The sequence below is a fragment of the Otolemur garnettii genome, unplaced genomic scaffold, assembly GCF_000181295.1.
Source record: "Otolemur garnettii isolate 467f Iridium unplaced genomic scaffold, OtoGar3 scaffold00005, whole genome shotgun sequence".
Lineage (NCBI taxonomy): Eukaryota > Metazoa > Chordata > Mammalia > Primates > Galagidae > Otolemur > Otolemur garnettii.
Genome location: NW_003852400.1, coordinates 10,281,138 through 10,298,074, shown reverse-complemented (window position 1 = coordinate 10,298,074; position 16,937 = coordinate 10,281,138). Strand labels below are relative to the sequence as shown.

Sequence of the window (16,937 nt, the reverse complement as noted above, 5' to 3'; positions counted from 1 at the left end):
TATTACCCACAGTTTTTCTCATTAGCATGAACTACTTGCTTGTAGATAGATTTTTTTTTCCATTTCACGGTTAGCATAAACTTAACAGCTTCTTTTATCTGTCCTTCCCACAGAAATTGTACTTTCAAACACAATTTCAATCACTTTACGAATAATACAAGTCAGAAATCTGGTGATTTAAAAAGTCATCAAATAAGTAATAATTCATAGTGACTGTTCCTTGTGGTATTTCTGTTGCCTCCATTCATTTATATTAAAGCCTGAATATTGTTTTTATTATAATATTTTTATTAGTTTATGCTTAGTCTTTAAAATCTATATATTTAAAAATCTATTGTACAGCTATTGTCCAATTATTTTATAGATCTGGTTTCTGATCATATCACATATTAGATTTGTATTATATTCTTTAATGGTATTTCTCTTTCTATTGTTTGAAATTATACTAGATCAGTTACACAGAGTTAATTTGATAAACTGTTAAAAAGCTGATTTAATGTATGTTATCTAAATACGACCACTACTTTTTCTATACCACAGCTATCTTTAATAAACAGTATTCTGACTTACTGTGGATATAATCATCTTTATACTTTTAAAATTATTTTAATGATGAAGAAACTTTATTCTCAAAGATAAAGGCCACATTAAAGTATGTCCACTTTTTTTTTACTGATTTTAAATATAAGATTTCCAAATTCTTTGATTCTTCAAGTTGTGCCTTTACATGAAGTGTCTTGTCCATAGCATCGAGCCCCTTAAACATAGAGCATTATCTTCTCATAAATTGTTTATTCTAAAAACAATTACATCTATTGTTTATTCTAAAAACAATTACATCTAAAAACAAGAACATCTATTGATTAATGTGCAGTTTTATTCATTTATTTATTTAAAATAGGTTTATCTATTCCAATATGTAACCACATTTGTGCCAGAAAGAATAAAACATTCTCACAGATATGTATTACACAATTAGATAATCTAGATTTAAAATGGAACAAAGAACAAATAAAATCAGTGGTGTGAAACAGGGCTAAAAATGCCCAACCCAGTAATCTCAGTTATCTCTGTAAAGACAATTGATCATGGCTTTTTTATTTATTTATTTTTTTGGAGAGACAGAGTCTCGTTTTATCACCCTGGGTAGAGTGCCGTGGCATCATACAGCTCACAGCAAGCTCTAACTCTTAGGCTTACGTGATTCTCTTGCCTCAGCCTCCCAAGTAGCTGGGACTACAAGCGCCTGCCACAACACCCAGCTAATTTTTGGTTGCAGTTTGGCCAGGGACGGGTTTGAACCTGGCACCCTCGGTTTATGGGGCCGGCACAGGTGCCACCCAACAATTGATCATTGCTTTGATAGGATAATTAATTCAAAATTGCAACTAAATTGTTTTTTTTTTCAATTTATCTAGTAAGACATATAAAATTCAGATATGAGGACTCTTCCTATGAGTCTATTTCCTACACACTTTCAGGAGATTTTACCCATGTCAAATTATTCCCCATAGAATGGTGTATTGCTCGTTAGAGAAACTTCACTCATCAACTCTTTGTCACCAAGTTTTGACAGCAGAAAGATTAAATCCACTCAGAGGAGTTTGAAAATGTTATAAAAACTCTATTACCCAAAATATTATCATCTTGGGAGGCTATTTTGATCAAGGAATTATAAAGATTTGACCAAGACAAAACGTTCCAGCAATTCAAGTTCCCATAAAATATACATCGAGTTGTGTGTGAAAGTACAAGTGTGGCCCCGTTGCTTGGTGTGCTGACAGTGTGCTGTGGTCTCAGCAGTAGAGTATTTGGGTAGTGCCTATTCGCAATGGTCGCTGTGAATCTACTCTGGATGGAGGCTCACATTATCTGCTGACTGCAGGCAAACTGCATGACCTCGCATCGTGTATGTCTTCTTTTCTGTGTTTTCTTTCTTTTCCTGTACTTGCTACTTTGCCCATTATTAATAGGATCAAGTTATATGCACAACGAGTCGTGCCTGTCCCATGATGTCAGCTCCTATCTTCATTTTACTGCAAGTTTTCATGTGGTGTGGATGGTCAGTCACTTTCTCTCATTTTTCTTTGTTTTTGTTTTTGGCTTGAAATTTTAGAAAATAACCCATATACCTAAATCCACAATAGTAAATAGCCAGAAACTAAGTTATTAGATCTCCAGTCCTAATGTTGTTTTGTAAATAGCTGATAGAAAACGGTATGTAAATTTATACTCCTAAACAGAACATATCCGTTTCCTATGTTTAATGAAAAATTATTCTCTCATGTGATGTTTGTGTAAAAAACAAGTCAATGTGGTGGAGAGATATAAGGCCATCATGATATTTTACTTTTATTAAAGAGCCTAACAATATTTATTAGAGCTTGTCATCTCAATTTATTCTTAAATGATGCTAACATAAAATTAATAAACTATTTCAGTGTTATCAGGCATTATGTAAGGACTTCCAGCTCAACCATTCTGATTTTTCTTTTCTTTTAAACAAATCCAGTTTAATTGACGTTTTACTCTCAAAATATTGATATTCTTATTGAAATCATTTATTTTAGGTGCTTCCAATTTCTAAGTTCACTTTATTTAATATCAGATGCATCATCTAGGCCAAAAATATCATTACTTATTAACCTTTAAGACATTTCTCAATTATATAATCAATTCTACTAAATAGAGCTTTGGGGCCTGCACTTGTGTTCAGTGTTCTGTTTACTCATTTGTAATTTCTTTTTGGATGCTCTGGACTAATCATGATTGTATTACGAGAACAACTGTGTTGTGTTCTTCCCTCATGGTTTCCAGGTATTCATTGATTAGAGGGCCACTAGATGGAGATGTGGCCATGACTATGAGTGGAGGGAGCACATCGGGGGAATGGAATGGGCAGGGGTGGGAGTAGGGGTCGAGCTACAGAAGGAGTCTCAGAAAATAAGCAGATTTTTCTAACATAAGGAAATAATGATTTTCGTGGCAAATGATTCCCAATTAAGGAAACCTAGCCCATTTTAATAATTAAAAGAACAAAATTAAATATTCTATCTCCACATATTTTTAAATTGATATCCCATAGGCAACTATTTGAAATATAATTTTTTTTCTGTTTTCTACCATTACCACTATTTAAAGTATTTTATTTTTATTTATTATGGATATATAATAGTTTATGAGCTGCATAGGATTTTTGATACTCACCGTATATAATGACAAATCAGGGTAGTTGAGGTATCAGTCATCCCAAGCATTTATTATTTATGTTAGGGACATTCCAATTCCATGTTCAATTATTTTAGTACATATCATACATTAACTATAGTCACCCATTCTTCTACTGAATACTAGATCTTATTCACTAATTCCTTAAAGAAGTACATAGATACTCAACCACTTATATAAGATAAGTATCATATAAGAAACATAAATTATGTTTCTATAATTGTTTCTACATGTGATCATAAAGGAACGAGCAAACTATAGCATAAGGTACCAAATTATGTTCTATTCTATGGGCAAGGACCATATATTTCACCTTTGAATCAAAAGTTTACTTCTCTCAATCACAAAATTTTTAGATAATATTTTCAGGCTATCAGTTAAATGCAAAAATATATAATCACTACTTTTGAATAAACCAGCTCCCTTTTAACTATTAAAATCTATAGGCAACAAGGAATTTAATGTTTTCTTCATCTAATCCCCCAAACCCAAAATTTGGGGGTTTATTTTTTAATTTTGATTTCATGATATTTTTTCTTTCACCATAATTATGAATTTATCATGAAAATAGTTAAATATTACCATGGGCTCAACTGGATAGAATCACCATATTTTAATGTAATGATTTTTAGAACATGAATTAAGATATTTGATTTTATTGCATCATTGAGGAGTAAATAATGACTTGTCCTGAAAATGATATAGATGATATAAATTTTATATTAAGACTAGGATTCATTTCTTCAAGACACAGTTATAAGTATAGAACAGTGAATCTAGGAAATGCAGCTTGAATGTTAGTATGATGATATGAAAGGAAGTATTAAAAGTTGAAAATAATTGTGAATACTGAACATTGGTTGTCAGTTTTTTCCCCACTTTGGGACTGATAAAAGTCAAAGTAGACCTTCTAAGCTTCAGTGTAGTTTGGCTAAAACTAGCCGTTTGTGCTGGATCAGGTTCTTCTCACAGGACAGGTGGAATGGCAGTGTAACTGAAGTCTACTAAAAGGTAATACACGTATAAAGTAACTCAGGGTTTCAACAATAACAAAAATAAACAAATCTCTCTTAATTAAGCTGAAAAGTATCTGCACAGCTAAGGACACAATAATTAAAGCAAATAGATAATCTTCAGAATGGGAAAGATATTTGGATGTTACGAATCTTACAAAGATAACTAGTATTTACAGAGAAATTAATCAACAAAAAAGAGCAAACAGTCTCACTGGGCAAGAGACATGAACAGAACTTTCACTGAAGAAGATATACCAGTGCCTAACAAACATGAAAACAAGCTCACCATCCCTAATCATCAGAGGAATGCAAATCAAAACCACCCTGAGATATCACCTCACTCCTGTGAGAATGGCCCCCAAAGTCACAAAGCTACAGATTCTGCCATGGATGTGGAGAGAAGGGAACACTTTTACACCATTGGTGTAACTGCAAACTAATACAATCTCTTTGAAGAAAAGTGTGGAGAATCCTCAAAGAACTCAAAATAGACCTTCCATTTGATCCCACAATCCCATTACTAGGCATCTACCCAGAAGAAAAAATATCATTTATCATAAGGACATTTGCACTAGATTGTTTATCACAGCTCAATTAATAGTCACCAAGGTGTACAAATAACCTAAATGCCCATCAACCCAAGAATGGATTAATAAACTGTAGTATCTGTATACCACAGACTACTATTCAGCCATAAAAAGGTGAGGATTTTACATCTTTTGTATTAACCTGAACGGAGTTGAAACACATTGTTTTTAGTAAAGCATCACAAGAATGGAAAAGCAAGTATCCAATGTGTCCAATGCTAATATGAAGCCAGTAGATGATCTAATACATGTTGACATAAAAACGCAATTCAATTCAAGTTGGGGGGAAGGGTAAAGGGACAAGGAAGGGTGACTGGTATGGTCCCACAATGTAAGGATATACGGCACACCTCTTGGATGCAGGGCAGAAAAGTTATAGGAACTCTACCTAACAAATGCAAACATTGTAACCTATTCATATCCTGACATTAATCTGAAATAAAAAATAATAAATAAAAACTTAAAATATAAGAAATAAAAACGACTCAGGATAAAGGATTCTTGCACTTTGTGAAGTCCAAAAGGATATAAATTATAAGTATACAATTATGATTCTCTAGACCATAAGGAGTTTCTCAAAACACAAGTGTTCAAATAAAATCTTTTTACACACATTTTGTGAAGACTCAATCTATAAAGAAGTACGACAAAATATAAACAAATGAAGAAACTAAAGTTTACTGATAAAAGAAGACAATAACCTATCCATTGAGAAAGTTTATTTTAGGATAACCCAAATTATAAAACCTATTATTGAGTTCATGAAAAATGAGTTTGCAGAAATAAATGTGTATATGTATTAATTAATCTATCTACATTTGAAGAGTGAATATCTATCTCATGAGTAAATGTAGTAAGGATGTGAAGGTCACATAAGAGAATGAATTATTTTTAGGGTCATTATTCCTACTGTAGGGTGTCCACCTCTCTAAAAACTTTTAAATATAAATTTTCTACTAATAAAAGAAACTCATAGGAATGGGAAGTATGGTTTAGATCCCCCCACCTTTAATGAGTCATGAGAAAGAAAAGGAATAAAGAATTCCATCACTTACTCCTTGGAAAAAATGTAGTTTAGAATTGAAAAAGGTTTTTGACAACAGCTAATCAATCCAACAGGGGAATGGAGTCCCAGAAAAGGAAGTGACTTGTGCAGGGCCATAAGCGTGTCAACAGCTGGAATCTCAGTCTCCTGACTCTGTCCCCAGTGTTCCCATCAAAGATAATGAGCTTCTGCCCTCTGGGATGCTTCTGGTCAAGCTTTTCTTCTGGGTCATTGTTGAAGTCCTTGAAGACAAAAAGAGTCCCATTTATTATGTATGTAATCAGCATCTTTCATTGACATCCCTGCCTTGTATCAAGAGCAATGAGTTATTTATAGCATTTGAAGAGTGTATCTTAAAGATGTCTCAGGTTACATGGGGCAGGGAAAGCAAAACTCCAATATACACACTGAAGCTTTTCATGAGATACTTGCTCATCTGGTTGCAGTTTTAATAAATGTCATAAGTAAAAATACCAGGAAAATTCTAGCCTCTAAAACTTTTTATTTCTAGATTGCTAAATGGTAGGTAGAAGCAAGGGCTGAGCTGGCCTCCTTTTGGGGGGGAATGATTCACATGAGCCTCCTGGGACGGCCAGGGCATCCAGGTCAGCCATCCAGGCACCCACCCAGACAGAGGGTGGGAGGGGCTCAGCTATGTGGACTGCTTCCTGGGTTTGTTTGAACAAAAGCTTAGGAGGATATGAATCTGTATCACCCTGAGGAGGAACCTATGAAAGTCAAGTATTTTAGGTCTAAGTGTTTTTCCAAATATGCTTCTCAATGGTACAATTGCCTTGGCTCTTTGACCTTTAAGAATCTTACAGGGACAGCCTCGTGGGTGGGGACCAACTGATGGCCATTTTCACTCGTGAGGTGGGAAGATTTGAATCTAATGCATTATTTCACAGCCCTGACTGCAACTCATATTTAGCTGGACAGTTAAAAACAAACAACAACAAAAAAATCCCTGGTGCCAAAAAAAATATATAGATATGTTAAAAGATGTTGTTGGAAATAACATTGATCATTCCAAAAAAGTGTCTGAATAGCAGGTAAAATGGATGTGCAATCACATGTCCAGGTACACTTGACCAGTAGCAGTACATTCAGTTCAACTTCAAAAAGTAATGTAGAGATAACCTTTCTTAAAATATTTGTACAATTTTTTGGCACCTCTGTATTGAGGTTAATTGGTCAGGGGTAGAAAGTAGCCATTTTCTTTTTTTTTTTTTTTTTCTTCAAGCTCCTAAAGTGCTTATAATGTGCACCCAGCATTCCGAACTATGCCTGGTGAAAAATAATAGTAAACTAGATACAGGGCAAAGGGGTTCCCTGGAGAGAAGTGTTTATAAGAAGAAAATAGCGTCCACCCCAGCCCTTGACTGGAATTAGGATTTGAGTAACGTCTGACCAGGGGTGTAAGACTTTGCTCCTTCCCAGTTGTATCACAGCCACGCTCTTGCTGTGGCACTCAAAGTCCTCACAGCCTGGTTCTCTCCTGCTTAGACCCACTCCCTCCACTCACCCTACATCTTATGATTGATTCAATTACATGAGCATATTCAATGCACCCAAACATGACTTGAGCTTTGTCACATCAACTCTATGCACCTTCCCTAACACTTCTGCCGACCCAGCTGTGCACGGTGAGCACTTGTTAGCCTCTTGAGACCGATGTCCACAACCCTAGAAGCCCAGATTGCTAGGGGAGAGAATTTCAAATGTTCTAGCCACCAAAAAATGTGAAGTATCTGAGGTGATGGATATGTTAGCTAGCTTGATTTAATTATTCCACGTTGTATTCATAAATCATGACCTTGCTATATTCTCTATAAATTTATACAATTATAAGTTGTCAATCTACAGATAATACTCCCCTGAAAGCTAAAAAAAAAAAAAAAATCCATTACTTAAATCCATTTAATGCACATATGTTTATTAATAGAGCCTAGTGAGACATGTGCCCTGTGAGGAAGGCTATAAAATTAGTCTTATATGTGTATTTTAAAAGAAATATGTATATAAATTGGCACTATATCCTTTTTCTATTTTAATGTGCTAAACTGAAGCACATTATTATTATTTTCTACTATGATACATCTTTAAAAATTATATTGATATATCTGGTCATGGTGCCGGTGGGGTTTAAGTCTCTATAAGCAGAGAATATGCTGAGGTTTATCCCGCTTCTGAATATTTGTGACTAAAAATACTTCTAGAATGTATCTCATGATATGACTGGAAATCGTTTTATGAAAATAAGCTAGATGCAGCTAAAACACATGAGAAAACATAGTCTGGAAACTGAAGAGGCAGATTTTTCACTGTGAATCCACATGGAGACCACAGGGACCCCAAATAATTCATGTCAACTCCTATTTCCTAAATTGAAACAGACACATCTCATCCTCACACACAGAGGGAATAAAGCAAACGAAACAAAACCCTAAGGTAGAAAAACAAGGAAGAACCAAAATATTTTTCCTTCCATAACACATCACTATAATAAAAAGGTATGTCTTACAGTAATAATTTTCTTAACAAAATATATCATTAATACACAAATTTTTGTACTATCAAATTAATACTAAACCAGAACTAGGGAGAACATTTGGTTAAGTGTCAGTTAGGCCTTTAAGTTAGCATTTCATGTTTGTAGTGTTCCTAAACAGTTAATGTGTGCTGCCTTGAGTTCCAAATGTTCATTCATCCAATGCTGTGCACCTGCTAAGGACCAGGCCACTCTTCCACTTGTGAGATAGTCGAGATATATTTATACTATAAAATCCACGGTTTATGTAAACCTGAAATTCAAATGTAACTAGACCCTCTGAAAAGTATCTGAGCAAAGAGAAGAGGAAGAGCAAAGGCCCCGAGGTAGGAAACACCCTGGCCTGTCCAGAAGAGTGTGTGGGTGGCGGAGGGTGTGGGAAGAGAGAGGAGGGAAGGCAGCCAGGCTCCAGCCCACTAAGGCTTTGTGGGCCTTGGTAAAGATTTTGGACTTTATTCTGAGAATGATGAGGTATTTCATCCAGAAGGTAAAATGATCTGATTTACAATTTTAAGATGGCTGCTTATTGGAGAAGAGTGGGGTAGATGCAATAGAACAAGTGAGGCAAGTTTTTCAATATAGCAAATATAGCAAAAAGTGGTGGTGACTTGGGGCTGCAGGAGTGACAAGTAGTAGGTTTAGGGATATATTTTGAAGCTAGAGTTAAGAGGATAAATTAGATTTGAGAAAAAGAGAGGGACCACAGAGGATTTGCAGTCCTTGACCTGACCTATGACTCTAAATAGGGTGACCAGACGTCCCGCTTTTGGTGGGACAGTCTTGCTTTTCAACAACTTGTCCCAGGTCCCTCGGCGTTTTAAAGCATTCCCGATTTTTGGAAAGAATGCATGAATGGGAGGGAGAATAGGAGGGGAATATACAGTTTTCAGCGCCACGTGGCTATTTTGCCACAATATGAGTTTTATATTATTTTTGTTAATTTTATAACATTAAACTGTAATAATAACAAATAATTGCTGAGAAGTGATTATCAGGAACTGCTTATCAAAGTGTGCATTGTTGTCAGGCCCTGTCCTGCCCTGTCCTCCACCCCACCCCCGGCCATGTTGTCCCGCCTTACTGATGTTAAAATCTGGTCATCCTAACTTCTAAACCACCATTTACTGATATTTGGAAGAATAATATTTTAGAGCAAGTTAAGTTTGAAATCTCCATGAGACACACAAGAGTAGAGGTGGTAGAAATCAATGAATATTAAGGCCAGTGGGTAATTCAGGGCTGACGATAGGAAAATTTGAGTTACTAGGAAAGAGGTGAAATTTAAAGCCCTAGGACTGGATAAGGTCACCTCAGAATAACATACAAAGAAAGAAGAGAGGCTGAACACGGTGGCTCACACCTGTAATCCTAGCACTCTGAGAGGCAGAGGCAGGAGGATTGCTTGTTCTCAGTTGGAGACCAGACTAAGCAAGAGCAAAACCCAGTCTCTGCTAAAACTAGAAAAATTAGGTGGGTGTCCTGGCATGAGCTTGTAATCCCAGCTACTCAGGAGGCTGGGGTAGAAGGATTGCAGGAGTCCTGGGTTTTGAGGTCACTGGGAAATATGACAACACCACTGTACTCCACATGGGCAAGAGAGCAAGACTGAAATTAAAAAAAAAAAAAAACAGGAAGAAGAAATAAGGAAGAAAGAGAGGAAGAGAGAACTAACCCTTGGAAAAGTCTAACATTTAGGAAGCATGAAGAAAAGGAGGTCAACGCAAGAGGAGGACCACAAGTTTCCAGAAAAACCAGGAACACATGTTAGCCAGAAATACATAAGCAAATATCTCAAGGATAGAATGCCCTACCCTGCCAAATGCTCCTAAAAGGTCAGAGAGGATGAGGACTAAGAATTTAGTTTATGAGTCTGTTTAGATTTGGGAGACAGCTTTTGAAAAACAAAATTTTTTTCTTTATAGGGTTTTTTTTTCATCCCAGCCTTCTCTTTAACAAACAAACAAAGAGTTCTTCTGCCTTAAAATACAAAACAGAAAGCTTATTTACTAGTTGTCAGGCACTGTGTGAAATTGTGCTGAATAAAAAGAGCCAAAGTTCTCCTGCTTTGGAAGCTCAGATTCCTTCTCAGAGGATTCCCCAGAGAGACAACATTTCTTTCACCTATTATTTAGCTGCTTTTGAGCTTTGGATTAGTAGATTCTTAAAAGATACTTAGGAGAATAAAGATGACGTTTGCAAAATGACATTCACCATATTACAACAAATTAAAGGATGTGGAACATAGAACCTAGGAATAAAAGAGAAAGAGTAATTTTGCATTAGTAGGAAACCACATGAGCCACCACTAGACGGTAGGGCGCCATTCTCAATGTTAATGAGAATTAACGATGGTCTAATTGTGAGTATACATGTTGCTAATTTTTCACAGTTGCTTAAATAAACCTGTTTCTAACTGACTTCATTATTTTTGACATATGCTTTTGGAGTATCCTTTCATTGTGTATGGTTCAAATACCTTAGTATTCATTTTACTTTAATTCTAGGTGAAGGCCCTGAGGCCATATATGCCCTGTATGTTCAACCTTAGGAATTAAATACAAGAAAAAGAAGTGTCCTCCTAAAATTTATTTATTCACCAGTCCCCAACTTTTCCTCATGAAGCATTGTGGTTCAAATTATGATTATTAAGAATAAATAAAACATGCTATTAGGTTTCTTTATTTTTTTGCATTTATAAATGGGTATATAGGAATTTTTGATACTCTGACAGTTTTTAATTTAAAATTGGTATATTACTCAAAACAATACTTATTATTTAAGTATTCTCTTCATAATCATCAGAATCTACCACTTATACCTTAACAAGTATTTGTCAAAGGGTGCTAGGGAAATTGCTCTATACAAAATTATAGACCAATAACATTTAAGAAATGTTAATTTATTTAGATTCCAGTGAGAGCAAGTCTATAAGGTGAGTTCAGATGGGTCTGAATCTATGGATTACTCTGAAAAAATGTCTTACTAAATATTTTTCAAGATTTGCATTTGTATTTTTCCAACAGGAGGATTATACTGACTGTGGCGGTGTTTCTGGATTAAATCCCTCCCTGTGGTCTATCCTTGGAATCCAGTTTGTACTACTTTGGCTGGCATCTGGCAGCAGACACTGCCTATTATGACCTCCCACAACCAAATCGACATAATTAAACTCCAGACCCTGCCAAAACATGACCCCTCAATTACATTCAAATAGGGTCAACTGTCGAATCAGCAAAACGTTAGCTGGGCCTCTACCATGGCACTACACCAAGGCGCTGACTCATGCGGCACCCACTGGCTGCATGTCAGGGTGTCACATCCTTAACGTGTGTGAATGCTGCATCTCCTGTGTATAACATCAAAGCAAAAGCCGACATGTGCTCTACTGGGAAATTTGACAGTTCGTTGTTGCATTGTTGGTGATTATATGTATAAGGGCTCCCCATACAACTGTCCATGAGTTATAAGAAATGTCTTGATTTTAAGCTGGAATTTTGACTCGCTGCAATTTTCTCAAGAATATCTCTAGGGGAGAAACAAAGTTATTTTTACCTTAACTCATCCTTCTGTTAAAAGTTAATTCTTCTTTTGAGTAGTTATTATTGAAAAAATATATATATAGAGAGAGAGAGCGTGTGTGTGTGAGAATTAACATTGGTCTAAATTGTTGAAATACAAATAATGGCTGATTTTCTACCAAAAAAAATTCGCCATTAATAAAATGCCTTATGAAGAACGGCTTCGCTGCCAAGGACAAAACACAATTGATGACCAATTAAATTTTGGTGGGGCAAATGAATGGCTTAAAGATAATAACCAAGGAACTATTAAACTAAAGGTGCTTGAGGGTGAAATTTGAATATGTGACATATTTCTCATAAATGTAAGCAAGCCCTTAAATGCTTTGATGTGTGATGCTCCTTCTGTTCACAATACAGTTATGTCGTGCTAGCCAGATATTTTACAATGCTCTAAGAAAAGCTTGTTGGGGGGAGGGGGAAATGTCTTTCTTGTGATAAATGAACTTTGGTTATCAAGGGTATTTTGCATGATGCTGCTGCTATTTTAACTTTTCAGTTTGTTTTTCTCTTTCTGTAGAGTGTAGTCCCTTGAAAAGTTAACCGAGTGACATTATTGTTATGTAAGAATCTGAACCTTGCCGTGTAAATGCACTTAAGTCATCTTTAAAAATGTTGTTAAACTACTCTGAATATACTGTACAATGTAAATGCTGAATGATTGGGGTTAGGTCACGGTGAAATGAGAATTAATGGATTTTATACAGATTCTGTGCTTTCGCCTGAAAACCTATGTACAGATATTTTAAGTACATAAATCAGATTTGACACATTTATTTTTTGAAAAGTACATATATGTTCTCAGTGAAGATTCATCCTAGGTTTCCTCTTTGTTCGTTTCATTAGTAGCACACACGATCCAGAAGTTTCTGCTACTGCTGCTCTATCCCTCTATTTTAAATGGTATGATCATTTGACCAAACTTTCTATCCAATTTGATGAGGGTTTTACAATAATCTGAACAAATAGGAAACCTTGGATCTATATGTATGCACATAAATACTTGATTGTGAATAATGAAAATTGTTTTTATACAGCCTCCTTGGTGAAAATAATTAGTGTAGTAAGTCAAATATTTCATTATAGACTAATATGGTAGCAGAATATTATTTATGCTTCTAAAAATTATTTTAAGGAGTAAACAGTATTTGAAGAAAGAGTAAAAACTATGAATGTGTAACTCCAGGAATATGAAAAATGTTAGTGAAGGCTGGAAGTATGTAGATATTTTTTATGGTAATATGCATTTTTCTTTTCTTGAACATGCCAAATATTGGTGTGTGTGTGTGTGTGTGTGTGTGTGTGTGTATGCTGGAAATTTTATTACATACCAGTTTTAAGTCAAAATTATTAACATTATCCAGCATGCTTTAATACACTCCACATATCAAAGATATAACCAAGTCTTTAGACTAGTTTAAAAGATAAAATTTGTTTTGTCTTTAGCTTTGCATACGTTTGTAATTTCCTCCCATCACCACATACCCTAGGTACCTTTGTCTATGTTTTCTTATTTAAGATTTTTTTAATTTGGAATAGGGGGAGGGGGAAGTGGAATCACTTTGCAAACTATTGTTCCAAGAGTTGACATCAGTTACCATTTCTAATGCATTGTTGTGATTTTGTAGTGTCGTTCATAATTGACATTTTAGAAAACACCAAAGTGATTTAAAAAATACGAAACTTCTCTAGTAACAATGTTTAAATCATGTTGTTTGTTAGTTAGATATTTAAAACTTACTAACTTTTGCTAGACTATTTTAAATCATGAAAGTGTTGGGAAGGGGATATTAAAGAATAAAATTGTTTGTGCATATAAAAGACACATTAAAACACATGTTGAATTGCTTCCAGCATACAACAAACTACCTTAAAATTACTTTTCAAATCTATTAAATAGATGTTCGTGGCTAATGTCAGCTATACAATTCGTTTTCGTCAACATTCTTATTGCATTAATCACAGTTAAACTTGGCATCTCTTGGCAGGGTCCTATTTAATTTCTATGGCCATCAGTACCTATTTACATGCACGAGTCTTGCAATGGCCTTTTGTTTTGTTATAAAATAGGGTTATGTATTATGACGGCCACATAATATAATAATAAATTGGGTAAGAACTTGCTCTCTAACTAAAAATTGTTCTCCTGACTGATACAAGTCTTCATACTTTTAGTTTACATTTTTAAAAAACAGTAACACTCATCCCATCAAATTGCCATATTAAATTCACTACTTCTCTATGAGTTTTGTTGACAAACACTTAAATTATAGCCTGTTAATAATATTGATTTCCAAAGACTAAACAGTACAATGGATCGATAAAAAAGCTTAGAAACTGTTTTTATTCTTTAATTTTTTTCTGTACTCATGTAGCTTAATGTAGCTCGTCACTAAAACAAAGTCAAAATTAGTCTGGCGTTAGTGTTGAGTAACCAGAGGGAATTTCACATTAATGTTTTTGTTTTTCCTTCATTTAAACAACCAGCATTACTGCCAAACACCAGTCGTGGTCCATATTTGTAACAGGTTTTTAACATTGACATAGTTAGCAAGTTTGATTGAAGAGATTTTTAGGTCCTGGGCCTATGAGATTTTAGTATGCTCTTTTTTCATGTTTCTAATGCTTGAGGCGTTATTGCTTAACTTGGACAAAAATCAAAACAGTGTTGCCACCATTTGTAAGTTTTCCTACAATTATTAACTTTAAAACTGGCCTTATGGGGTTCAAATAGGCAGTATCCCTTTTAAGTGACCTTTGCAACCCAAGTGTTACTTGCTTATTTGACGCTCTCTGATATTTCACATCACATTTCAATCTGTCTCCACCAAAGTTTAAATTTTGTCTTAGTTTAAAACTGTTAAGCTATTCCATTGATCATGTTAGTTGACATTAAAATGTTTAATGATATAGTCTGACCTAGTGAAACAAAATGGATGTTGTGACTTCCAGTGTGAAATAGAACGGCTATTTCACTTGCCGAGAATGTTAAATATTCTATTATTATCTGAAACTCATGTTGTTTCCCACAGCAGAATGTTAATATTGTTAATATTCAGTGTACATTTCTGTAAAGAGCAAATCCATAAAACAAGCTATCAAGTGTTGAAAATTTCCCGAATTGTGAAGATTTAGAGAACTCTTATCAGTAGCTTCATTACCTTATTTCTAGTTCACGTAATTATATCAAAGAAATTCCTCTAACGGGATACTGTCTTGTATAGATGCCAACTGAGTTTCTAATGTGACTTGGTGAAGCTGTCTTTTTTGTTGTGCTGTGTGATTGTTGGGTCATGCTTTTCCAGATACTTTTATTGAAACGCTCAGTGTGCGTCCATGCAAAAGGCCAAATGGCTTTTGTGAACAATAGATCTTTTCTCCCCTTTATTATGTTCTCTTGACACTTTTGTGAAAATTAACTAGCCTGATAAAAAAACCATTTTGTAAAAATTTGTATAATACTGTTATAAAAATATTTATAATCCCAGAAAATGTTGTGTTAAATCTTGTGCAAAAACAGTATATTCAGAATAAAAGTTTATCATTTAAAGTCACCACCCAGTTTGGATTAGCTGCTTTTTTTAAGATCTGGTTGAAAGAAACAGGCCGCTCAGTCATGAATACATTGTAAGAAAGCAGGCCTTCCCGTTGAGAGAATTTGGGATTGTGGAAATGTAATTTGGGGTTACCAAAAGTGCTTTCAGAATCACAACTCACAGATACGTTTGCCCCTTGACCATGTTTAAACTACGTGATTCCGCTTATACACAGATTTTTTTTTTCAACCACACAAATCAAAAATACAGTGTTCACGGGATGCAGAACCCATGTATAAGAATGACCATAATTCCTGCCCTAGGTTCTGCACACCCTGGGACTTGAGTGTGCACAGATTTTGATATAGGTGGAGTTCCTGATATCAAAAGGGGCTGCTGCGAATGCATCCGCTTGATGGTAATTACTAGAAAATCTGACCCCCATGTGTGATGGAGGCATTTTAATGTGGGGAAAAATCCTACTTAAAAGTATACGGTAGATAACGTTTGTTTTGGGAACATCTGGCTTCATTCTGTCCTAATTTATCTCCTCAATCAATTCACTCCCTAGAGACCTTCATTTCCTCTATCAATCATCTTGATCCCATGCACACCTCTTCCCTTGGGTCCTTGCTTCATTAGTTGCCTTGCTCAAGCAGAGTTGGTCCCCATTTCCCCCATTCCCTGCAGGCGTCTTTCCCTCTGCCTGCAGATGCATTCAGAATGCTGCTTTCTAAAACAAACAGAGCTATCAAACACCCACTCCTGCCCAGCAACCCTAGTACTGCCTAGATTTATAAACCTAAAATTAAAATAAGATAAGCATTTGTACATCCACAGACATATGTCGGTAGTCCTTTCTCTCTGTGTAACAATCAGCCAGGCCTTAGAGTTGTCTGTAAGGTACAGTCTTTGCATGACAGCTGACAATTTTTAATTGTTGGTGTCAGGTTCTCATAAAGTCAAGATCTTAGGCATTTCTTGGTTCTGCGTGTTTTGTTTCTCAATGTGGGGTTATTCACAGAGCACCTACACAAATTTCTATAAATTAGTTTATAGTTCCACAATGCTGTTTATTTGATATTTGTCATTTAAATGGGCTGTTTTCTTTTAAAAACCTATTTAAGATGGAAATGTATTACGACCATAATAAGAACATCAATATACTTGCCCAAATTACTAGATATGTCACATTAAAGCAGGTTCATAGTTATTACTAAAAGAAATCAATAAATTCAGTCATCATACTCCAGTTGTCAATGTGCCACATTTAATAAAACACTTCCTCAATGCGTTTATTTAGTAAGCATTTGGGCAGTTTTTATATTTCTTCTACCAATGTTTTAAAGTATAAACCTGGTCCCAAGTATTTGACGATAATTGTAATTAATCTGTT

The 16,937-nt window shown here is 35.1% G+C and overlaps 1 protein-coding gene across 2 annotated transcripts in view; it reads left to right on the top strand.

Moving 5' to 3' along the window:
* The window catches only part of CACNA2D1 (calcium voltage-gated channel auxiliary subunit alpha2delta 1), a 502,006-nt gene extending 486,447 nt beyond the window's left edge, over positions 1-15,559 (top strand). The window contains exon 39 of one of the 2 annotated variants that reach the window (XM_003782628.2): positions 11,451-15,559. In XM_003782628.2, the coding sequence (XP_003782676.1) occupies positions 11,451-11,567 (117 nt within the window). In that variant the 3' untranslated portion in view covers positions 11,568-15,559. The remainder of the gene's footprint in view (positions 1-11,450) is intronic. The other variant, XM_012811373.2, reaches the window with a different exon arrangement.
* The last annotated feature ends 1,378 nt before the right edge of the window (positions 15,560-16,937 follow it).